This window comes from Protopterus annectens, chromosome 6.part1 (assembly GCF_019279795.1).
Source record: "Protopterus annectens isolate FY-2018-M chromosome 6.part1, PAN1.0, whole genome shotgun sequence".
NCBI classification, from domain to species: Eukaryota; Metazoa; Chordata; order Ceratodontiformes; family Protopteridae; genus Protopterus; species Protopterus annectens.
The window spans coordinates 151458830-151486001 of record NC_056738.1 but is presented as its reverse complement, the minus strand read 5'-3'; the positions used below and the strand labels follow the sequence as shown (position 1 = coordinate 151486001).

General features: G+C 39.1%; 1 protein-coding gene across 1 annotated transcript in view; it reads left to right on the top strand.

The window, feature by feature from the left end:
- NOSTRIN (nitric oxide synthase trafficking) overlaps window positions 1-27172 on the top strand; it is a 702548-nt gene that overhangs the window by 237549 nt on the left and 437827 nt on the right. Inside the window, exon 5 of the mRNA XM_044075591.1 lies at window positions 22902-22983. Coding sequence (XP_043931526.1) covers window positions 22902-22983 — 82 coding nt within the window. The remainder of the gene's footprint in view (window positions 1-22901; window positions 22984-27172) is intronic.

The window sequence follows — 27172 nt, the reverse complement described above, 5'->3', positions numbered from 1 at the left end:
TGCAGCAGATAGTTTAGCAATTGTCTTGGAATACATTTTTTAAGTATTTTGCAAAGGGATGACATTGCTAAAGGTCTAAAGTTAGTAATGTCTGTTGAAATTCTTCTTTTGTGCAGAGGGATAATGTGTAACTTTTTACAGAAAGAGTGAATGCAGGATTCCTGGACTGACCTATTTACATGGATTGAGACAGGATAGGCAATAGTATTAGTTGGTATTTTAAGGTACTCATTTGGAAGGTCATCAGCAAAGTAGAACATGGTTTGAGTTTGTTTAGGAGTAGTTTATATAGGATGTAAGCACAGGTTTGAAGATGAAAGAGGATGTGATGATTTGTGGCTATTAAGCAGGGTTAGGATCCAGAGGTTTATAGATTTATAGATTAGTACTAGAATAACTGCCCTTGTGGGTTATTTTAAGCATATCCAGTTATCCTATTTGAGAATCAAACCCTGCACCTTCTGTCTGTAAGGTAAACACCTTAACCATTTTACCAGCTCCCACCCCCAAAACAGCATACAGTGACTATAATATACCACCAACCACACACACACACACACACACACACACACACACACACACACACACACACACACACACACACACACACACACACACACACACACACACACACCAGTTGACTGAGGTCAGAATTGAAAACCACACCTATGTAGGTATGCCAACTAGATTCCAAACAATGTAAGACTAGCACCACCACAGGTGTCTGTGGATTCTGGTTTGGCCATGAACAAAGGTCATGATTCTGTCACATAAAGGTGTGGAGTGCTGTCTGCAGTTGATGATGAACAGTTACCTCAGACAGAAGGGTTTAAGTATCTCAGGGTGTTACTTGAGTTAAGGCAGATAAAATTAGGAGACTGCCTGACAGCAGTACTTCAGATGTACATGATGACAACAGAAGCAAGTCATACCACAAAGCTTTCATTTTAGTGGTGATTTTGTCTCAGTGTTAACCAATGGAAATGATCTTTGGTTGGTGATAAAAATGATGAGATCATGGATATAACTAGCAAACATTAGGCTCCTTAACAACATAGTTGTGGTTAGAATCCATTACAGAGTGAGAAGATCTACAATCTGGGAGGAATTCAGAGTACAGTTACTGCTCCTGTATGAAGAGAAGAATCAGTTGGCAGGGAGGTTGGTTTCTCACACTGAAGGAGTACCAAGCACAACCCACTGGAGTAAGACTCCTGGGAAGACTCAGACACATTGGAGGTATTATGTATTTTAGCTTGCCTGGGAACATCTACATATCCCACAGGATCAGGGGGTAGGTCATCATAATGGATGCTGGGTTGCAGACTTTCCACTTCAATTGAAATAATGAAGAAGTACCTCAGAGAATCTGCATTCTCCCAGCAGTGGAACTCAACCACAGCTCTTCCCACACGTGAACACAATACTGAAATCTGCAGCACTAGAGAAATCACTTGTAAAAAAGCTTCATGGCTGATTTTGAAATTAACTCAGATATCAGTCATGCTCTAAAAATTTAATTATTATTCAATGGGTCTTTAATTGCACTGATTTGAATTTGGACTGGGCTGGTAGGAACATTAACTTGTTATATAACTACAACATGGGTGTATGTGTGACGTCTGCTATATACAGGAGAGTAAACATCCAGAAAACATCTCTCCACTCTAATAACAGATTCCTTCTAGAAGTTACTAAACCCAACAACACAGTAGGTGAATCACTCTTTTCTAATTTTGTGTCCAAAATATGGAACTCTTTACCACCACCCATAACTTACATACCATCAATATCTCTGTTTAAAAAGCCGCTAAGAACACACTTTACAGATACTTGGCTCTGGTCTTGTACCGGTCCAGGATAGTCCTGTCATCATTTTTCACTATCCTACTCAATGTAAGTGGGTAAATCGCTTATGTCTTTGTACAATGGGTAAAATATTGACTCTTACATTACAATACTTGTCTTTTAAACGAGCTGATATATATATCTGTACATACCATTATTGCTTTTGTGTATTTACCTGGAAATGATTGATTCTTGCCTGAATACTCACAATTATTGTATATACTGTTTTCTTTCTCGACACTATTATTATCTATTACCATACCAACTTCTTCTTCTTTTGGCTTTTTCCCGGTTAGGGGTCACCACAGCAGATTACCTGTCTGCTCATGATTGGCATTGGAGTTTTACGGTGCAGATGTGCCAGCCCGGCACCTAACCTTCCACAGAAGGCACATGCACACACACATTCACACCTAGGGCCAATTTGGAGTGTCCAATCCATCAACAGCATGTCTTTGGGATGTGGGAGGAAGCCGGAGCACCCAGGGGAAACCCACGTGACCACAGGGAGGACATGCAGACTCTGCACAGAAGGCACTCCAGCCAAGAATCAAGCTGGAGAACCTCTTACTGTGAGGTGGCAACACTAACCACTGCACCACCGTGGTCACCCATCTAGTACTATACCAACATTGTACCAAAGATGACGTAACTGCAGCAAACTAATCCAAAACACGTAACCCAAGAGAAATACGCCAAGACCAGCGAAGCTATAATACACCCTTTATTAAAACACAACCAGCAGAACGAAAAAAACATAAATCACCGATAATCCTGAGCAGTTGGATAAAAACAATAGCACAGTTGCGTAGCGATTAAATGCTTTCCTCCACTTAATCGTGGACTTCTTCAGAATCGCATACTAAACAAAAATAATACATTTTAAAGACTTTTTGGTGCCAACATTTAACATAAATTTAAAGTCATATACTTTCATTACTTTTCAAACATCACTTAACAATCAATTAATGCATATTTCCAGTAAAAATCAATGTGCAAAATGTTGCAATATACAATGCCTAAAAAAGCATGTAAAAATCAATTTTGTACAGTGTAACTTATAAATGCTTATGTAAATTGCATATTTTAAAACCGTATAATAAAATAAAAGCATGGAATCAAGAAAAACAATACTATGACATATACCTATCTATAGAACCAGTAACTGCAAAATAGGCAAAATGCATATTAAAGAATGAATGCCCTATATAAATAAATATATATATAAATAAATAAATATATAAATAATAAATTATAATTAATAACTGATGATACTGAGGAAGGTGTTAAAAATAGTGTTAAAAAGTCATATATCCACTGAGTTGTAATAAATATAATAAATATAAATAAATATACCAAATATTAAATGTGAAAATATATGTAGATAATACAGAATATATTACTATAATTAAAAAAAATATATATATATATATATATATATATATATATATATATATATATATATATATATATATATATATATATATATATATATATATATATATATATATGTGTGTGTATAACATATATATATATATATATATATATATATATACATATATATATATATATATATATATATATATATATATATTATATATATATATATATATATATATATATATTATATATATATATATATATGTTAAAAACTAATAAAATATGTTAAAAGCAAAATGAGAAAATTAATCAATTCAATAACTAAATATGTCATACCTTGCATCCATAAAATACTCTACACTAGAAATGGTCTTAATGTTATATATTCATTAATTTCTGGTTTCGTGGAGGTATCAGTTAGTATTTGCCATTTAGCCTCTCTAGCCGCTAAATGTGTCTTTAAATTTCCTCCCCTAATATTATAATTTACCCTTTCTAAGATGGCAAACTTAAAATTATGTGTGTTGTCAGTCTCTTGGATATGTCGGCTTAAGGCATTTGTGCTGTCTTTCTTTTTAATAGCATATAAATGTTCATATATTCACCTTCTAAATTTCCTTTCTGTTTTACCTGTGTAAAAACAACTACATAACTGGCATGTAGCTAAATATACAATGTTCATAGTGTTGCAATTACCATTGACAAATTTAACTCTTGTGTTATTTATATTGTCTAATACTAAATTATCTTCCTCATTAATGGTTTTGCAATACTGGCAGTTTCCACATTTTCTAGTTCCCTGTTTGTAACCTTTATTAATGTTCAGACCTGTATTCATTTCCAGAAGGGCCTTCAAGTTCATTCCCATTTTGTATACAAAAATGTGTGACTCTCCCAAGGTTTCCGTTACATCAGTGCCATAGAATTAAATGTTCCAGTATTTTTTCACCATTTCTTTGATATCATTTGCCTGGGGGGTATAATAAATAATACATGCTCTATTATAACCTTTATCATCATTTTTTGCCATAGTGTTATCCATAATCTCACGTCCCAAAACAGGTAACTACTTAGTACCCCATTGTTCAACCACATACATTTTAATTTCAGTAATAATATATTTAGGATATTCACGGTCTAAAAATAAATCACTAATAAATTCAATTTCCTCAATCATTTCAACATACTTAGAAGCCATTCTTGCTGCATGGATGCATTGCCCTTTAAAAATGTTTTTCTTCATTTTTAGGGGGTGATAACTTGTGTATTCCAAATACGTATTGGAAAAAGTATTTTTTTCTATATATACGAGAGAAAAAACCTTCATCAGTACTAGAAACATAGGTGTCTAAATATGAAATACCTTTTCTATTTAGATTGTGTGTAAACTTTAGGAACGAACTGCTTTTGTTCAAATATGCTACAAATTCATCCAATATTATTTCATCACCATCCCATAATATAAATATATTGTCTAAAAATCTAGTATATAGTTTGATGTATTTGTAATATTGGCTTTTGAATACAGTTTCCTTTTCCCAATCCAACAAGACTAAATTGGCAAAAATAGGGGCACAAGATGCCCCCATGGCTACCCCTCTAGTCTGTCTGTAAAATTCACCTTCATAATAAATGTAATTATGGTCCAGAATAATACTCATCAACTCCATAATTACTTTAGTTTTCTCCCAATTCAATGTGGAATACTCATATATACTGTTGCTAAAACTTTGTAATCCCTCTTCCTTTGGGATACAAGAAAATAAATCTAATAAATCAATAGTCACATAAATTATGTCCTTCTTCCAAATGTCCTTTGTCAATGATCCCAAAAACATCCAAGAATCCTTAATTAGATGGGGGACTCTGACATATATATGTTTTAACCATTTATCAATAAGTTGTCCCATGGGGAAGGTCTTGGATCGACTACCTGATATAATGTGCCTGAAGGGTGGATCAAGTACATTTTTGTGTACTTTTGGCACTCCTACTATAGTTGCCATTACTGGATGATCCACTTTCAAAAAATTTTACAATTCCATATCTATTCTATCGTCAATCAGCATGTCTTCAAGAAACATATTTATACGTCGGTATCCAATATTAATCTGATTCAAGGAAATATTGTCATAATTCCCAGAATCTACCAGAATATTGAACATTTTGTTGACATATACATTGTGATCATATAATACAATTCCCCCACCCTTGTCTGGCTTCATGACTTTTACTGTCCTATCATTAATAAGTTTATGTAGTAATGAAATCTCCTCTTCATTCAAATTACTATGTTTTTTGTCACCTTTAGTAGTATTTTTTAACTGATATATATCTCTTATTATCAGTTTCTCGAAAAGGGAAACTTGTGGGTGTGAGGGTGGTATATAAGTGCTCTTTTTCTTTAGGTCACCACTTACTTTCTCTCTATTTTCTTCCTTAAAATGTAAAGCTAAGTTCAATTTCCTAGTATATTTTTTAATGTCAATAACACTGTCAATTACCCTGAAGTTCTCATAAGGCACAAATTTCATGCCTTTAGAAAAGAGGGAAAAATATTCCTTTCCAATTGTTGAGTCTGTATAATTGAAAATATTGAATCCATTATATCAACACATAACTTGTTTATTATTTTTTTCTTCCTCATAATTTAAATAATTCTGTTCATTAACGTCATGAAAAGTAAAAGTAACAAATTCACTTCCTACCTCCTTCGTTGTCTCCAGTTCTGGTTGTTCCAGTACTTCTGTGTCCCTCTTCTCCCATTCCCCTTCCATTTCCAATTTCTCTCTGAATACTCGTTTAGATCCTGACCATAACCCCACTGAAAATCCCATTTAGTATAATTGTTATTCGATTCCCTATAATAATTATTGTTGTTAATATTATTTCGATCATAAGATGTCATCTGATATTTATGACTTTTATATTGGTAGTCTATATTCCACTCATACACATTCCCTTCCTTATATTCTCTTATATCCCTGTCTAGTTTTTTAATCTTTCTTTTCATAATATTATTAGCTTTTTTGTCCGCTTCGTTAAACTGTTTGTGATACAAATTCTCCCATTGATCAAAAACCAAATCTTCCGTAATATTTTTATTCAATAACTCTGCCATTTCTATGTATTTACATAGCTTCTCATCATTCTTTTTCACCAATAACCTCATAAAGTCAATACCAAATCTATTTAACAATTCCTCAAATTCCTTACAGTTACTATCATTAAGTTCTATACCCATAGGTCTCTTAAAAAATCTTAGTCCCTTAGGGACAACATTCATTGTAATGCATTTATTCAAACAGGCATTATCAATTTTAATGCCTCTAATAATGCCTATATATTTACCCAAAACATAAATATTTTGCTTTAAAGTTCCTTGTTTTTGTTCACTGTACATTTTTCTTGAACATTCACTTTTCTTATCACCATCAAAACATACATCCACCACCAAAAAGTCTTCCAGTTGTCCTCTAATACCATCATTACTCATGTTCTTGGTATTATTGTTAGACACCAAGCTCGTAGCTCTAGGGCTTGAGCTTTGTTGTTTATTTTTATTTTTATTGTTAAAAATATCCTTATTCGGACTGCCTAAGGTGGCAGAAGAAAATGTTTTCCCTGCCATCACGCGCTTAGGCTTAGTTCCTGTGCATTTAGATTCATCAACTGCATTGTCAAAATTGTAAAGAGAGAAATCAAAAGTAAAATCTCTCTCAGTTAACTTACTATTTTCTTGTGTCTTGTTACGCAAATCAATGCACATGCTTTTTTGCTTAGTAGAACACACTGAATGCTGCGCATTTGGTATCACAAAATCAGCTTCGCTAGAACTAGATAGTTCACCTGTTCGTAGAATGTTATTAGAGCCAATGCGTTGAGGTTCAAGTTGAGTCATAAATTCAAGTAACCTAGTTACTTTGCCTTTCAGTGTAGATACCTCTGTCTGCAGCTCACTAATTACGTCCCTGCTGTCCCTGCTATCTGGCGTACGCTTCCCGGTGGCCATTTCCCCTTGGATATCCATAACAACGAACCAAAGATGACGTAACTGCAGCAAACTAATCCAAAACATGTAACCCAAGAGAAATACGCCAAGACCAGCGAAGCTATAATACACCCTTTATTAAAACACAACCAGCAGAACGAAAAAAACATAAATCACCGATAATCCTGAGCAGTTGGATAAAAACAATAGCACAGTTGTGTAGCGATTAAGCACTTTCCTCCACTCAATCGTGGACTTCTTCAGAATCGCATACTAAACAAAAATAATACATTTTAAAGACTTTTTGGCGCCAACATTTAACATAAATTTAAAGTCATATACTTTCATTACTTTTCAAACATCACTTAACAATCAATTAATGCATATTTCCAGTAAAAATCAATGTGCAAAATGTTGCAATATACAATGCCTAAAAAAGCATGTAAAAATCAATTTTGTACAGTGTAACTTATAAATGCTTATCTAAATTGCATATTTTAAAACCGTATAATAAAATAAAAGCATGGACTCAAGAAAAACAATACTATGACATATATCTATCTGTAGAACCAGTAACTGCAAAATAGGCAAAATGCATATTAAAGAATGAATACCCTATATAAATAAAAATATATATAAATAAATAAATAAATATATAAATAATAAATTATAATTAATATATTATGTATATTGCAACATTTTGCACATTGATTTTTACTGGAAATATGCATTAATTAATTGTTAAGTGTGCTATTGTTTTTATCCAACTGCTCAGGATTATCGGTGATTTATGTTTTTTTCGTTCTGCTGGTTGTGTTTTAATAAAGGGTGTATTATAGCTTCGCTGGTCTTGGTGTATACCAACATTGTACTTTATTGTTATTCTGTAGAGATTTTCTCCTTGGGTCTCACTGAAAAAGTACCGTGGTCCAGTGGACTTTCCCAGTTAACAAATGTAAAATAAAATAAATAAATGATATAAATAAATAAAAAGTGAAAGTCAAGGAGTTCCCACTCTCCATTACTTTGTTAATTCATTTGGCTACTGGCTGTCTTTTATTTTTGTTCTATATGATGGATAAGAGATGAAGAAAAATAAAGGAAATCATGGAAATCAAGTCTGTTATCGCTGAAGGGTGCACACAGCTGAGAAAAGAAGTAAACATTGTAGCAGAGGGCTCCTGGGTTATAATGCTTGGATATAAACATGCCTAAACCTTCTAATACCATCCTGTACTCCCTCTTCAACGTTTATAGCCAGACTAAGACTATTCCTGGGACCATGAAATGTCAGTTTTAGTTTCCTTCCTTTTCTCCTACCAGCCTGGTTGACATGGGTCTACTGAGGCAGTATAGCAACTGCCTCAAGTACACTTACAACACCCTACTTCTAAATTATTCCTGTACCATGTATGAGAGACGCACCTACATTATGAATCTGGAATCACAGCTCTCTCACCCAATAGATAGCAATACAGAGTGGGTTGCCAGCCCACCTACCACAACTCCTACTCATGACACACAGTATATATATATATATGTATATATAGACCAACATATGCAGAGGTACTCACAAAAACTTTACCTTAACACCAGAGACTTCCAAAACACACACATACTAAACCAACCACAACACCCAAAACACACAATACACATAATGACACAAGCACAAGTGTCTCACCATCAAAGCCCATAAGGCAATGCACATCCACTCCAAATATCTTAGTTATAGAAGACGATATAGGGAGACACACAGACATCCCCCTCTCCAGGCTGAACAAGGAGAAAGTCACAGTCAGCTGTCTGTCTGGTGTCAGGATTCATCAGAACATGCAGGCACTCAAGTCTGTCAACAACAAGTGCTGTTATGATTCAGTCATAGTACATGTTGGTGTGAATGACTTGAGACATACCTCCCTGGACTACATGAAAAGAGACATGACTGAGCTCTCTGATTATCTGTCATGGGTAGGTATGTCCCTAGCCTTGAGAAGCATATTACCCTCACCTAGGATGATATCACAATATAAACAGAAAATCATTGACTTCCATAATTGGTTTCATTTCTGGTGTCATTCTAAGAGGATCCAGTTTCTGTCAGCCTGGGATGACATAATTGATAAACATTGATACTTTGCCAGAGATGGTCTTCATCTCCCACCACTGGTATTTCAGCTATTGACAAAGGCTGTTGCCACCCCCATAGTGCCTTTTTTAGGCAATGTGACAAGGACAAAATTCCTGATGTAAAAATGTCATCAAAAAACAACACAAGGTTATGCTGATAAATGCTAGGAGTCTTAGCATGAAACTGGACTCACTGGAAGCAGTCCTCACTTTGGAAGATGCTGACATCTATGCAGTCAAGGATACCTGGTTCAAGGCTGTGGAGAGCACCCCAGCCATACTGGGTTACACCTCCTGCCACACATTCAGACTACAAATGGAAGGAGTGAAAACTAAAAGGAGCAGTGTATCAATATTCATTAAAGATAACTATACCTCCAGATTGGTTAAACAGTATGATTCCCTGGAGACACTTCAGGTGCAACTAACTGTTGGTAGGACACGTATTCAAGTCATGGCCAGCTACAAGACCCCCTCCATGAATCAAGATACTCAATCTGCCTACTTGGATCTACTGGAATCCATCAAGATACATTTGAACACCATGGTTCTGGGTGATTTTACTTGCTCATCCATTGACTGGGTAAATTAGTCGTGCAAGTCACTTGCCCAAAGGTTGAGTTCATTAACTCCACCACTCTGCACCAACTGGTGGACACCCCAACCAGGGATGCCAACATCTTGCATCTGCTGTTTGCCAATATGGAGGAAAGCTCTAGCACCCCCACTGTTAGGTCTTCCCTTGTCAGGTTTGACCACAAATCAATATAATTCAAAGTAACTGTCACACTGCACCCCCCAGCAACAACTATACTAAAAAACTTCTCCAAAGTAGATTACATCCTTCTAATGGATGGTATAAATAGCTTCAATGCACCTCCCCCTCAGACGGAACTGGCAACTATGCCGAGTCCTACACCAATGTTTTTTACAAATGCTTGTATAACTACATTGACATGGCCGTACCTGATAGGACCAAAACAAGATCTTCAAGGAAGAGCAAACCTGCCTGGTGGACAACTGCCATTAACAGGCTTTACAATACAAGGAAGAAATTGTTGTCCAAAAGTAAGAGGGAGTGTGCCCTAAACTGGAAACACTCCCTCCTCAGCTTAAACAAGCAAATAAGACTTCTTCTGAAGTCTTCCAAAGCAAATTACGAATCCACATTAGCGTCCTCACTTAAGGACAACCATAAGCCATTTTTTAGTTACATCCATAGCCTAAAACGTAAGACCCAGATTTGAGCCAAACTGGTAGTTAATGCTGCCACATACAGTGAGCCTGTGGACATAGCAAACCTGTTAGCCAATAGATTCTGTGAAAACTTCCCTCCCCTCTCCCCACCACACATACCCCATGACATTCCTTCCACCTGTCCCCCACCTCGTATCTCTAGAGAGCAGGTCATAAATGCCCTCTCTAAGGCCAAAAACACAGCATCTATGGGACCTGATAACATCCTACATGGGCTCCAACAAAAATTAGCAACACCACTGGGTACTCTTTTCAATCATAGTCTAGGCACCAGTTTCACACCAGCTGAATGGAAAATGACCACCGTTATCCCCTTGCACAAAGGTGGTGTTTCCACTGACCCCAGGAACTATAGACCTATTAGCCTGACTAGCATTATCTGAAGGCCATGGAGTGAATCATCATAGACCTTATCAACAAAGATTTAGGTAATCTCCAAACACTTGACCCTACTCAGTTTGGATTTGTCAAACCTGCCTGTTCATGCCTGTTAAACCTGGTGGACTTCTTTGAGACAGTCACTATTGCCCTGGATGTGGGGAAAACTGTGCATACAGCCTACCTGGACTTGACCAAGACTTTTGATACTATTCCCCACTCAGCCATTATTGATAAAGTCACCCAGCTAGGTATCAACTCTTATATTGTTAGGTGGGTCACTAACTAGCTCACTGATAGAACCCATACAATCAAAATAGGGGGAATCAACTTCTAACAGCAGACCCATAACCAGTGCTGTTCTATAGGGATCAGTCCTGGGACCTGTACTGTTCAGAATATATTTATGCGAATTACAAGCAAAAACTAAAGGTCTGTGGCTGACAAAGTTTGCTGATGGCTGCAAACTGGGAGTGGTCATAGAATCCCAAAATGATGTCAACATCCTACAGGAAAGTCTTATACAAACAAATGATTGGTGCCAAAGTCATGGCCTTCAACTCAGTGCAAAAAACTGTATTATCCTCCCTTATGGTAAGAGCAATATTCTGGCTAATTACCACATAACTAGAAACACCCCAAGCATGTACACATTGGTGAGAGACCTGGCTAGACAGGTTGACAGCAACCTTACCTTTGATCATCATGTCTCCACAGTGATAAGAAGGGAATTCTATATTGCTTATCTCATAAGTAATGGCATTGTCTCCAGAAAAAAAGAAGTTATAACCTCCCTGTATTCCTCCCTCATCAAGCTAATAATTGAGTACAATGCCCCTTTTGGTATATACCTTTCCAGGCACCTGCAGCAATTGGAGAGACCATAAAAGTTCCTCACAGGCAGAATTCAAGGTCTTCAGCATCTGTGCTATGTGGATCAGCTGGAATCACTGTCACTTTACTCCATTTTATACAAACTACTGAGAAGAGATATCTGCCTTCCGCATAAGGCAATCTCTGACTGCTTTATTGGAAATGCTGCATATCCATAAGTCCAATGGCTCACAGGATTACTCACTATAAAGAACTTAACCTGGTATGTGACATTAATAGAACCTGTTGGAGGGACAGCTTTGTCTCCTAGAGGTTACCACACCTGTGGAACAGACTCCCAATTCATGTCAAGCACAGCATGGCCCTTTTCAAGCTCACTCTGGATAACTGAATGGGTAACCGTAAATTCACCCTAGGGGCTCCACCTGTGTCTTTCTTGGACAGGGGAAATAGCTGCTGATCATGGAAACAAGGGCAGAATTTGGCTAGGCTTGTAAAGGCCTTAGGGTCATTAGCCTAGTAACTTCCTATGATCTTATGATCCTTTGATTAGTTTTATAAGTTATTTTTTTAGTTCTTACCACGTTTTACAACCACATAACAGTACTTGCATCGCAAATTAAGCAAGGCATACATAATAGCCTTGGTGTGATTTTTTATTTATGCATCCAATCATCAAGACTTGCCTTGAAGATAGCCAGAGCAGTGCATTGTTTGACTTGCAGTGGGAACTGATTCCATATGTGGAGAATATGTTGAATTTGGGATCTATCCATCCAGTGAGTCTTTTTTATTTGTTGGTATAGATTTAGGTCACTAGTGTGGGTGTTTGCAGAACTACATGTTTTGCAAAAAAATAAGAGGTCAAATAAGACAGGGTCTTTCATTGCTCAAAAAGCAAGACATAGGTCACCTTGCAGCAGCCAGTAGGCTATTGGTTATAAGGAGTGTCATGCTAATCTATCAAGATAGATGATGGATTTAAGGACCTTCATTTTCTTAGCTAGAAATCTTTGGTGTCTTTCCAGCTGAACAATACGTTTGGATGTGTACATATCAAAGGAAGCACTGTATTTGACAAGATGACTGATAGGGGAAGAGTGCAGTGATAGGACGACTTCTTTGGATGTTGAGGATATTCCCTCAGAAAGTAAATGGGCCAGATAGAAGAATTTCCTGACTGGTGGAAATGTGATTATCAAATGAGATAGAGTTGTCCACATAAGTACTCAGGTCTCTTATGACCGCATCTGTCTGAAGAGGAGTACCATTAATAATGCATGAGGTTGGAACAGCTTTTTTGCACAATGCTACTATGCTGCACATTTTTGCATTTAGCTTGAGGCCATTTTTGGTACTCCAGGTATGTGCATATTCCAGCCATTACTGCAGCTGTTTAGTATCAGGGGATGAGCAGATAACACTGTTCAGTTTGCAGTCATCTGCAGACTTGATCACACTTGGGGATATTGGATTGGATGTTTGCAAAATAAATACCAAACAAGACAAGACCCAGCACACTGATCTCTGTGATACCCCACTAGTAATTTTGTGTTTAAAGGGGGTACAGATAACTAGGGAGTCAATCTGCAGACCAATGGACAATATAGGGGGTTACATTAAGTTTGTCTAATTATTCAATGATACCACTGTGGGGAATAGTATCAAAACTCTTGACCAGGTTGAGATATGCAGCATGCACTGATGACTATCCACAGCCTAAAACTTGCTAGGTTCAGAAGATAGGACATGCATTTCACAAAACCAAACTGATTGGGGTCTAGATCAGTTAAAGTTGCCTATGTCCTCATAAATAAATTATGTTATGATACATTCCATTGCTTTAAAAATAAGTTTAGTGAGGCCGATGTGCATATAATTATGCAGGTCTGTACGGGGGGGGGGGGGCACATTGGCTGTTCTCTATGCATCAGGTACAAACCCTTTGAATAAGCTGTTATTGAGCAGTTTAAAGAGGGGCTTAGAAAATACATACTGGGCAGTGATGAGAAGGCAGCCATGCATTTTATCTGGTCCCACATAAGTATTATTTTTAACCTTTGACAGGGATTCCAAGACTTGTTCCAAGGATGGTGGGGGCAAACGTGTGTAGGTGGGGTGAAGTTAATACTAAATGTGTCTGACAACATATATATAACCTTAGGCTCAGAATCCATATTATTATGGACACGCTCAGTGCATTGTTGGACATTACTCCTTCATTTCTTGACATAACAGAAGAGACATTTGCAATGTTCTTTGGTATCTGTAGTGACATTAAGCTCATACTCCCCTTTACATTTTCTAAAAGTGTTTACGTTCCCTGATGGCATGTTCCAGTGTTGCCTTGAGGTAGGGGTATGGAGACAGGGATTTCCTGCATTTTTTTATTATGTTCCTTCTTTTGTTATATAGTTTATTAATATTGGAGTTCTACCAGATTTACTCTAGTATTTGGCATTGCATTTAGGGGGAATGGGTGCTGACTTTTCTATGCAACTGTATAGGGACTGGCAAAAGTCAGAGGTAAATGATGTAGCCTTCTCAGTTTTGTGTATTTGCAGTCAATTGTTGAGAATTTTTTCTAGGACTTGTATAAGCTGAAGTTTTTTTTTTTTTGGCGAAGTCCCTAAAGATGGTTTTCATTTGGTGTTGGTGCTAATACAACTAGGCCTGGCAGAGAAGATGACTGATTTGTGGTAAGATGAAAAGACATGTGAGTCTGGGTACAGGCAGAGGCTAGGCTGGGAGGGGCAATTTGCTCCTGTTCATTGGTATTAACAAAGTCTAAGAAGTGCTGACGATATCCACTTTTACAGGTATAAATGTGCCAGTCAGTGTTTGAATAATTGAAGACCCTTAGCAAGAAGGTATTTGATTTGATATTTAAAACTTTAGTGGTGTTAAGGTAACTTTTCTGATAAGTGAGAGACATTAATGGGGATCTGTAAGTAGTAATGAAGTAATAATTGGATTTGTTAAAAGTGATTTGGGTCACTAGGAGTTCTACATTAGGTTTGTGGATTCATATATTCATAGGCATGTACTAGGCTAACAACCACTAGAGTCTATTTAAGCCTAGCCATGCATCTCAAACCTCTGACATGATCTGGTACCCTTAATAAGTATATAAAGGGGTTTGGGAGACAAAATATTTACAAGCAGGAGCCTGAGAGATGAAACATTTACATGCTGTCTGTGTCCTTTGCAGATATAGGTGCCAAACCAGTGATGAATTTCCTGTTCCCCATCCAATTATCCAAGATACACTTGAATTGGGTTAGGGAGGAACTCTGATTCACATGGATAGGGAGCCTGTTCTAGAGAAGGTGTAGTCTCTGTAATACATACCTGTCTATCCAGCACATCTGATTTATATCACAGGCAAGGTTTAAGTCTTTAGAACTGGTAATTCTGGTGTGGTTTGTTCTATGGATATTTTGGAGGTCCATCAGGGTGGAGTCCATCTATGCCTTTAATGCCAGACATAGATCTGATACAGCCTGTAGGAGACAGAATACACAGATAGGGCTTTGAGGTGGTCTGCAAAGGACATGTTACTTATGCCCTGTATTCTTTTAGTGAGGAACCTATGTGGATGTTCCAAGAGCTGGATGTGCCTAGTTTGGTACATACCAAAGGGGACATTGTACTCAATGACAGGCCTGATGAATGCTGAATACAGTGGAACAATGAACTCATTTGACTTAGATGTCATGCTTTTGTTTATAAGTTACATAAGATAGAATGATTTCCTCACTACTGTAGACACGTGATGGTCAAAGGCCCTTTAATCTTTTATTGAGTCACCTCTATGGATGTTCCAGCTGTTGGATGTGCCTGGTTAGGTACATACCAAAGGGGGTTTTGTACTCAATGATAGGTCTAATTAATGCTGAATATAGATGAACAATGACTCACCTCTTTGGACCTTGATGTCATACCTTTGTTTATAAGTTGTGCAACAAAGAATTATTTGTTGATTGCTGTAGACATGTAATGGTCAATGGCTAATTTATTTTCTATGTGAGTCCCCAATTCCCTGACTACTGGGTTGACTCTTAGGAGTGTGTTGTCATTATGATAGTTACCAGGGGTAGATGACTTTCTGAAGGATGCTATTATGCATTTCTTGGCATTTAGTTTTAGTCCATGGCTCTGACACATATTGTTTGTCTATGTCAGCCCTTGGTGGAAAACACTAGTGCTGGTGGGGGTTTCTGTGATTGCTCCTGATTTTCAATCATCTGAAAATCTGGTCAGCCAGAGGTCCTTCATATTGTCCTTGACTTCAAAGAAGGAAATTCCTAGAAGGAGAGGTCCCAGGGCACATCACTGAGGGACCCTTCTTATGACTGGCTCTTTGTAAAGGAAGACTCTCCAGTTCTGACATTCTGGGTTCCGTCTGTGAGCCAGCTGGCTATCCACCTGTTGACATAAGGGTTTATACCTAGCCTCTTGAGTTTATCAGTAATGCCCAAGTGGGGTGTTGTATCAAATACCTTGTCTAGGTCAAGGCAGGCAGTGTGAACCATTTTGTCCTCATCTATTGCTTTGGTAACCTTCTCAAAGAAATCCACCAGAATGAGTAGGCATGGTCTGCCCTTCAAGTAACTAAATTGAGTTGGGCCCAGTGTCTGGCGGTTTCCTATGTCATTGATGATCATTTCCATGATAATTCTTTCCATGACTTTGCATATGAGACTACTGAGACTTAGGGGTCTTTAGTTTCCAATGTGAGTAGATGTCCCACCTTTGTGCAGTAGGATGATTGTTGCTGTAGGGAAGATTGTTGCTTTTCTGCATTTGTGACTCACAAATCCTGTTTGGAGACAATTCCAGAGTACCTGATAGGTCATTCTCCATTTTTTTAGAAGGCATCCTAGGTAATTTTTCTTGAGGTGATGGTGTTTCTGACAAATACAGGTACTTCACCTCAGTGACCCAAGAGCATGATGACATGATATGTGCTAAAGTCTGGTATGGAGGGAGTGCTGTCACTGCGTTGAAACCATGTCCCAGTCACCACACAAATAAGAATTTGATAAAGTTGCAAAAGAGCCTTAAGTTCTGGTATCTTTGTATTTAGACCCCTAGCATTGATTAGTGCTACCTTGATGTTGCCCAAATTTGACTTTCAGATTACTGTGTTGTAAGGTCCAGTAGTGGGAATCTGCATAAAAAAGCACTATATGGACAGTCAAGGCTTTAGCCAGTATATGAAAGCCCTGGTGTGAGAGATGTAAGACACCCCTAATGAATTAGTAAGTATTATCTACCATCTCATCCCAAGCCAGCACATACTGGGACCCTTAGAATCACTCCAACCATTTAACCAGTTGTTAAAGCCAGTTATCTTGTCTTGGTATCTAGGCATCATTCTTGGTGAAGGCAAGATCCTGCTCAAGACCAGAGTCTTTCCTGCCTCTGTCACATGCATAGTAACTTCCATCATGTCTCTCTACATATCCTGCTGGGAGGAGTACCTCAAATTATTCACTCCCATATGGAATAATCATATAACCATTTGGTCATAGTCATATCTGTCTGGTTCAATGAACTTTAGTGACCTTGTGAAATTAAACTTCCTGGAACCAGGAAATCAACTTATAGTCACCCTATTCTTGGCTACTCTGATATGTGTGGAGTCTGTATGCTTAACTACAGAGTCACCAATGACTAAAACAGTTCCCTGTGGGAAAGCAAACTTTAATAGGCAGAAAATGACTGATTTCAACAATTTACTAAGTTTCTGGTGTCATTCTAAGGGGATCCAGTATCTGTCTGCCTGGGATGACATAACTGACAGGCCTCGATGATTTGCCAGAGATGGCCTGCATTTGTCACCCTTGGGCTTCTGGATACTGGCCAAGGCTCTTGCCACCCCTATAGTGCCTTTTTAGGCAGTGTTCCAAAGACCAAATTACCACCGTAACAGCTACAAACAAATGCAATCTGAGGGTCATGCTGCTCAACGCTAGAAGTCTAAATCTCAAAATGCGCTTGAAGCACTCCTTAAAATGGAGAACATCAACATTTGTGCTGTAACAGAGACTTGGTTCAAGGCAGCAGAAAGCACCCATGCACTGCCAGGCTATAACTCATTGTACACCTTTCGGCCCTAGAACATGGACCGAAGCTCCAAAGGCAGTGGTGTTTCCATATTCATAAAGGATGTGCACACCTCCAGACTGGTAGCCCAGCATAATGCATCAGAGATACATCAGGTGCAGCTAACATAGGGTAAGACAGCGATTCAGGTTGTAGCCTGCTATAGGTTCCCAGCCATGTCCCAAGACTCACAGTCCATGTCATAAGCACCCTGGAGAATATTAGGGTCCAACCAAACACTCTCTTACTAGGCGACTTCAACTACCCCTCCATTAACTGGGAAAACTGTCATGTACCAATACACGTGCCCAACGTTTCCTGGAGTTCATTAATTCCAATGTCCTGGACCAGCTCATTCTTACCTCCACTAGAGGTAGCACCATCCTTGATCTGCTCATTACTAACATGGGCAACTGTTGCTCTACACCAATAGTCAGCTCCTCCCTGGTTAGATCCGACCACAAATGAATCACCTTGGAAATCCACATCCTTCCCACCCACCCCTCGCAAAGGTAACCACCATGAAAAACTTCTCCAAAGCTAACTTTCGGCACCTAAAAACAGAGGTTGCTAACTTCACGGCACCCATGCAAATGGAGAATAGTTGTATGACTGCTGAATCATATATCAATGCATTGTACAAACACGTACACAAATGCATGGATCTCGCCATACCCAACAGAACCAAGACGCTCTCCTTCAAAAAAAGGAAGCCAATCTGGTGGTCCCCTGCTATAAACAAACTCTACAACAGAAGGAGGAAACTGATGCAGAATAAGGTGAAGTCCCAACACTGGAAAAACTCCCTCTTCAGCCTCAACAAAAAGTTTGGATTCCTCATCAAATCCTCTAAAGCTAGCTATGAAAACAGAATTGCAGCAGATAGTAAAGACAACCACAACACCTTCTATAGTTATATAAAGAATCTCCACAGCAATACCCAGATTTGCTCTGAGCTACTGCACAATGGTACCTCCTATACTGAGCCAACAGATATTGCCAGTATACTGGCCAAGAGATTCAATGCCAACTTTACCCGCCCCCCACCAAAGGACCAATCACAATACCAGTAGATTGCCAGCCACTCAGTATTACTGCTGCACAGTTTAAATCAGCACTGTCCAAGGCCAAGAATACAGCTTCTATGGTACCTGACAATATCCCTGGCCATGTGCTACATGAACTACAGAGTGAACTGGCACCTCACCTGTGTGCTCTGTTCAATCACAGCCTCACCTCAGGCTTTGGCCCTACCAAATGGCGCACTGCTACAGTCATCCTTCTCCACAAAGGAGGAGTGAATACAGACCCTGGGAACTATCGCCCCATTAGCCTGATGACCCTGATATGCAAAGCTATGGAACGCATCATCATGGACCTAATAAACAAGGATATAGGAAATCTCTGAATCCTGGATCCCACACAGTTTGGTTTTGTGAAGGGTAGATCATGCCTGCTCAATTTGGTCAACTTCTTTGAGTCAGTCACCAGAGCTGTGGATGAAGGCAAGGTGGTTCATACAGCCTACCTTGATCTGACCAAGGCTTTTGAGACTTTCAACATGTGTTTTTAATGATGTTCTCTGTTTGGTGTTTGCAGTTTTGATAGTCAATGTTTTGTGTATCAAAGTTCTGTCATGTAGCTTGAGGCAGCTACGGGGTGAGGAGTAGTCATTGCCCTTATCCATCTTAGAGATAATAGCCTATAAGTCCTCAGAATCTTCATGCAAGCCTTAATGGGAGGGGGTTTCCTGTCCCTTTCCAAGTAGCTCCACTGAAGAGCTTATTTGCAGCATACACAAGGATAAACATGTAATGGTGCATGCCAGGTGACAGGACACAGGGAACTGGTGCTTAGAAACATACCTAATAAGGATGAGGTGGAGGCATAACCAGACTGCACCAGGCCTGTTTCTGGCATCAGGTCACTTTCCTGTGCCAGTTGCCCTCCAAATTCAGACCCTGAAGTGTAAACTCCAGTATGGGAAGACATGCTGGACAGCCCTCATCTGGAGCTGTGCGGACACCCTAAGAAAATTCTCCATGTTAAATACTCTCAAACTGTTGCCTTATGACTAAGGGGAATGCTGCCCAGGATCAGACAAACTGACACGTGTTTCTAAGTGATAAATAAGGGATAATCACTGCCTCCACCTGAAAAGGAATACCTAGGATGGAAACTGAGGGAGCGCCTCCTTTACGTCTCCTGACATCAACTGAAGTAGAAGATAGGAAAGGGGTTGAAACCTCAGCAGTCAAGACTAAGTCAACAGTTGCAGAACCTGAAAGGCTAGTGAGGAAACATACTAACATCTAAGAGGGCATGGCCATGACCTGCCCACTGATTTCTGTCCTTCATGATAATGCTTCAACTGAAGCCAGGGTCTGTGTGTTAGACCTTTCTGCCAGTTTCTATACAAGTGAGGTAAGCCAGAAATTTCTCCTACTGATGTCTGCAGAGGACTAGTTTGAATTATTGGCCATTGCAGTAATTATTTAAATCCTTTTCACCCCTAATTCTAGACAGACAGCAGATTTTAGTTGGTTATTTGATGGATGATTTGTTTATGCATATCGGACATCAGAACTTTTTACCAATGTGCTTCAGGATCAAGATTTGAATTGTTTGAGTAACCAAAATAGCTGGGATGAATTGGTGAGCGAAGGTGCTAGGCATTCTTATACAATATTCTGACACCAAGTACACAAGATCCTGAGCACTCGGGCTTCTGAAAACAAAGTTGTTGAATTTTGACAGGTGTAGTGGATAAACCTAATTATTAACATTGGAGTCCCTTTTAAACCTAGAATATACTCTGTGCATTAAATGTTCAGTAAATTGTATTGTCCTGTTTTATTTGTTTAAATACATATGATATTTAAACATGAGAGAAATCTTTCCTCTAAACTTTCTGAACCAAGTAACTAGGCCAAAAACTCAGTAGAATGTGATTTACATTCATGAATGACTAACACCCAACAAAAAGATTCCGCATTGGTTATTAGCAATATGTCAGACTATGATTCAGGGAAATAAGTACAATGCAGTAATTGGTGTGTGCTGGCTTTCACCGTGCAATAGCAGTTTCCTCTGCATTTTACGAGTGCTGGAGCAATTCAAAAAGAAAGTAGAAGTTATAGTTCAGTGGCCAATTATACAGAAAAAATGTATGAGCATTGGGAAAAATAGCTGCGTCCGAGGTCCTAAAAGATGCATCAGACTGAAGAGCACTTGAGACTCTAATTTGCTCACACCCCAGAACACAGGTTGTCCTTTGTTGGTTCTGATTCAAGCGCAACAGCCATATGCCACATCAGAAGAGATTAATTATGAATCCAAGCCATTCTTTTTATAATCATGCGCTGATATATTGTTTAAGCAGTTAGTGAAATAAAAAATAGAATATGTGTTGTCATAGTTTTAAAATGAAGAAAAGCAGAAACCTGATTTGTGGTGTGACATCTTTCTGAGCTTATGCAGAAATGCTGCCATTGTTGCTCCTATTGGGTTAGCGAGATTACAGCCAAATGAGCAGATTGTCTCAGTTAGTGGAAAATTGTCTCAGTTAGTGGGAAATCAATGTAGTTTCTTCACTAGTGTGCCCTGGATCTGGAATTAGGAGGTAGAAGTACATACTACCTGATGTGTAATTAACAGGGTGTAGAAACACCTGAAAAGTAGAAATGAGGATATAAAGGTAATTCTGCATTTAGCTTCCAGTATGTCAATGAACTTCCGAGATAAAAAATATCAGCTATGAAAGGGAATATAGGGAACAGACATGACTCTTCACTGGAATGGTGTGCCTTATAACAGGAACCAGAGAAAAAAGCACCAAAGTGCTTTATAATGGGACTTGAGGCTTAGAAGGTGAGCTGAAAATAAGAGGACGTCTATCAGAAGCAATCAGTACTCTTTTTTTAGAGCAATGGCTAGGAGGGCAGGTGATGCACAGTGTGACCTAGAGTAAATAAGGCAGATGCTTGAAAAGACTGGAGAGAAAAGACAATCGTACCTAATGGGTGTCCAAAGAACATAACTTCTCCACTAATACAGTAGTTATGGCTTAGCCATGTCATACAGACCCACAAGACATCGAATGGGTTGAGATTTTGTGAAGGACATTGGGTCCGTCTGAAGTACAGAATGACCGAGGCAGAGAAAGGAGTGCACCGAAGACATAGAAGGAGTATAATTATAATACCAGGAGGCTTTACAGAAAAACATAGCAGGAACTCCATAAGGGGAGAGTGAGAATGGTTTATACTCCATGTCAGGACATGTGACAAATAACAAAGACTTAGCTCACCAATGCATGTATCTGTGTGGACAAATCACGGGACTGCAGCTATAGAAGAAGAAGCAAGGTATAGTGGAAGCATATAAGAGCAGGAAGAACAATAATGTGGAATGTAGACATACATATGCAAATATCATAGGTAGGTGTCTGAAAAAAGGAGCAAAGATCACTCATATCACTAGGTGAGATCATGTGGCAAGATTTTCCTAGTAATAAAAATGACAATCAGTTCTGATGACATACTTCCTTTATAATACACAGTAAGAAGACCACAGCAGCTCCCATCAACTTTCTAGAAGTGGAATGTCTGCAAAAAAATGGCAACATTTAGAGATGGTGGATGACCATAGAGGAAGTACCTACTCCATTGTGCATAGTAGATAGTTAAACAGAACAGAAACTTGTTATCCTCAGCTGACATAAATTCTAAGTCAGTCAAAATGAATGCATTGGTAGATGGGACCATAAGAAAAACACAGCAGATCATTTCTAGAAAAAGTCAGTAAAGAAAACTCCAAAATGGAGATTGCTATGTAATTTATGTTAATAAACAGGACTGGTCCATGCATGTGAACACTATTTATATTACTACAAACTGTTGACTTGGTATTTTACAGTTCCTAGTTTTAATCTTAACTCTTGTTTATGTTTTATACCGTAACATTTTTTTCACAGAAAACTGGGTGCTGCAGTTCAGCTCGAAGCAATTCAGCCTCTGTGTCAAGTTGTTGAGGATCATGCAAAGAAAAAGAAACCAGTACGTACATACGCACATCTAGTTTATGTTCCCAAAATGTTTAATCCTTTTGCAAATTTAGTACAGCCTGACTTTTTGGCATGAATGCAAAGGACAGTTTTGAAAAAAAAAAATCATATTTATAAAAACAAAACACCCATACTGGGCTGTTTCAGTTGCCATGCATTATTGTCTGTAGATTTTATTTTTTTCAGTGTTTACATGAAAAGTGTAATTTAAACAACCATGGATTTCTTAAGAAATATTTGAGAAGTAGTTATTGATTTTGGGTAATTAGACCATACACAGTAAACTTGTTGAAGAAGACATGTCTTTACTTAAACAACCTAAAGCAAATGTAGAACGCAAAGTGCCCTAAGAGACAATCACTAGTACAACAGTTATCAGCAGCAATAAATATAGCTGGTTCAAATTTATCTACACTAAATAATTTCAGTAAAAATACACTGTTTATTTCTGCATTATATATCTGTCTTTCAGTGATGGTAATGGTGTCTAAAAGTCAAAGGTGAACCAAAACATAAGCTATGTCTAATTCATAGTTTAAGACTGGTTAGCAGGAGAGGCCTAGTTTAAACTGTGCCAGTAAATGGACCAGTGTATGAAAGGGTTGTAGAGCAACTATGCTGCAATCTCAGTGAATGAAATGCAAAAAAAAAAAAAGACAAAAACAATCAGTTAGAGGGAAAAAATCTTAAACAAAGCAACAATGTGTGCATGTGTGTGTTTTAGAAGAATGTATTTTATGTTAGTACTATAGGAAATAATAAAAATGACAATGTGGGTAGTGTGTTTTGAAAGAGATGACAAATTTGCCTCAGAAGTTTCTTTAGGATTAACACATGGAGGGGAAAAAAAGGCAACAGCAAAGAAATCTGCATACAAACACACATGCACGTACTCATGCATGCACATGCACACACACACACACACACACACACACACACACACACACACACACACATGCATTCACTCGCATATATGTAAACACATAAATAGACACATTTTAGTTTAGTTTTAGTTAGTTTAGCAAACAGCTGATTTGACGTGCACGAGCGTGCCTACACTGTTTCTGCATGGATATAGCTGCAGAATGCTAATTACTTCACTTGCTGGTGAAAACCATGCAAATGAGGTGAAATAGTAATTCACCAAGCAGCCAGGTGTCCGTGCAAGACCAGTGTTAGTTGCAGAAATGTATTCGGTTACTAACCAAATACATTTCTGCAAATAACAAAACGGAGGCTTGACAGCTCTCAAAAAAGCATGTATTACAGTGGTTAGGCATACCAACGGCCAAATATATGGCCATTGGCATGGAAAACTGTTTGTTTTTTATAAAAATCAAACATTTTTTTTGGCCGATCTCGGCTGTTTAAGCATAGGGCAGTGGCGCACAAACAGGATAGGGTGGAAAATATTAAAAAAGAGGTGACAACCCAATTTTAAGGGAAATCTGTATTTTGCCATTATAGTCTATGGCATGTAGAATGAAAACAATACCAGGGAACAGTGGTTGTCAAGCGGAAAGGCTCTGTGTAAGTGCAGTAACTATGGACTAAGGCACTGGGGTATGCAAATGAGGGGAAATTTACTGAATCACAAAAATCTTCTCTAAGTCCCAAACTGCACCTAATCCAACAGACCTGAAAGGGGTGTGTAAGGCATGTTTGAAGACTTAAGCTAATCAAAACTAAGCAAGGGGGTGTGTCTGAGGCTGTATTGACTTATTCCATGAACTGACGAGCGTGTTTGCACCCAGAGGAGGGCCATTTCTTACTGATTACATAAGCTAAATGGGTTTTGCAGCACGCTCCCAGTCTAAAAATAAATAAATTAAAAAAAAAAAAAGGAAGTAGCAGGACTGTTTACATTTGCAAATGGGAAGGGGAAAAAGAAAAAAAAAAGGAAAACAGCAGAATTAAAGCAATCAAGTACAAATAACATAGCTGGCAGGTGGAATGTATCATAGTCAGCCAGTCATACAGGCAGCATCTGCAGCACAACAGTATAAGGTATGGAAACACCTTACAGTCTGTTTTTCCCACAAACTCTGCACCATTGGTGTACACATGTGGGGGAATTTTAACTGAAAAGATGTTAGGGGCTGCCATTGGTTTGATCCCTCTGTATGCGCTAGAGGCTGATGGCAGAGAGAAAGATAATTCTGACAATCGCCACAGACCAAGGAGGAGGAGAAGAGTGTTCATACCCAGGGTAACCTACCAGGGGCTACATGAGCTGGAGATAGTAGAGTGCTACAGGGTGGACAGAGACATACTTCAGCAAATCACTGAGCTGTGCCGGCCTCAACTCAAACCTAGAACCAACAGAGGGGAACTCATCTCAGTGGATACCAAGGTATGTATAGCCTTAAGAATTCTAGCTGCAGGTACTTTCCAAAGACCTACTGGGGACATCATGGGGGTCTCACAGGCATCTGCATCCAGTTCCTGGATTCCATGCTACCACATGCTACCACATGCCACCACATGCCAGTGAGCACATTTACTTCCCCAACACTCATAAGGAGAGGACCCAGAAATATGTGTCTCTTCCACCATGTAGCAAAATACCCAGAGGTACTGGGTGCCATAGACTGCATGCACATCCACATCAAAGCACCACCCGGTGAACAGGGTAGGGTCTACATAAACCACAAGGGATTCCCCTCCATCAACTGCCAGGTCATGTGCAATTCCCAGGGCATTATCATGAATGTGTGTGCTGGCAGCCCTGGAAGCTATCACTACTTCCACATATGGCATTCATCACAGCTGTACCAGGCATTTGCAAGTAGGGGCATCCCTTATGGCCATCTGGTGGGGGATGCTGCCTATGCAGTGGAGCCGTGGATGATGACACTCATCAGAAATGCACACACATCCACACAAGAACACCATAATGAGGCACACACACAAACCAAGATCATTGTAGAGCATGTGTTTGGGATGCTGAAGTCATGGTTCCGCTGTCTTGACATATCTGGTGGGGCCTTGCAGTACTCTCCAGGCACATGTGCACACATGATCATAGTATGTGCCATGCTACACAATATGATCCTGCGGAAACAGCTGCAGCAGGAACAGCATGAGGAAGGGCCACACAGCCCACTACCATTGCCAAGGTCCCCACAGGCACAAAGGGTCTCACAGGAGGAGGCTCCTGAGCCTGCTCCTGTAGGCAGACGGAGGCATGTCCGGTATGCTCAGGCCTTGGCAAAGAGGCAATGCATAGCACACACATTGACACTGTAGGGACCCCAGGGACTGAAACCTCTCTCTGACTCGCACGCACAGTAAAATGGATGACACACACATCATATTACATGTAACTTAACATGTGTAGGCTATATACTGTGTGCATCTAACATAGGCAGCCCTCAAGCACAGTCCTCACAACTGCCACAAGCACAAGGTAAGTCAGTCTTCTTAACAATAAATTAATGGATTAGTATGTTTTGCTAGCATACCTATGGTAATGCTGCATGTGTGCAAGGGAAGTGGGTGGCCTAATGGGATAGCAGCACACAACTGACAGCTATGTGGGACACCAGGAAATGTCTGGCCAAAACTGTCCTCCACACACTATTCAGTAGTACCCAAGTTGGCAAATCCCACTGCGGTATATCTGTGGGGACAACTAACTGGGGGGGGGGGTCATAGGTCACAGGCATGGATGTCAGGGTAAGGGTCCCATACCCACCCCTCACACCCACACAGCAAGTCAGCTTTTGAAAGTCACAGAGAAATGCCTGGTAAAGGCACACAAATGGCGGCAATGTTGAATTACCCCCCTACAAACTCGCACAGTGATAACACAGCAGGACTTGCAGTTGCAGTAAGGCTATGAAGGGTAAGAAGTCTGAAACTCAAATGTATGCCAGTACAATCTGACCTGGGCTCTTTACTGATATGCCTCTAGTCCTCAAGACAGGGCACAATAGTATGGAATATGGAACCAGAATGTAAAGCAAATATCAGCACAGTCTGCGCAAATGTGTACAGTTGACAGGTGTGTGTCCCCCATATACCCACACAAATGCAGTAACATGTATGTTTGCAGGGAAATAGCAGCATAGCACACATTGGCAGGGCTGTACCAATACACATGAAAACATGTTGCCTGTCCACAATATGCAGGGATCAATGAACTATGTGTATGTGTGGTTAATACTGTCTGGATCTGG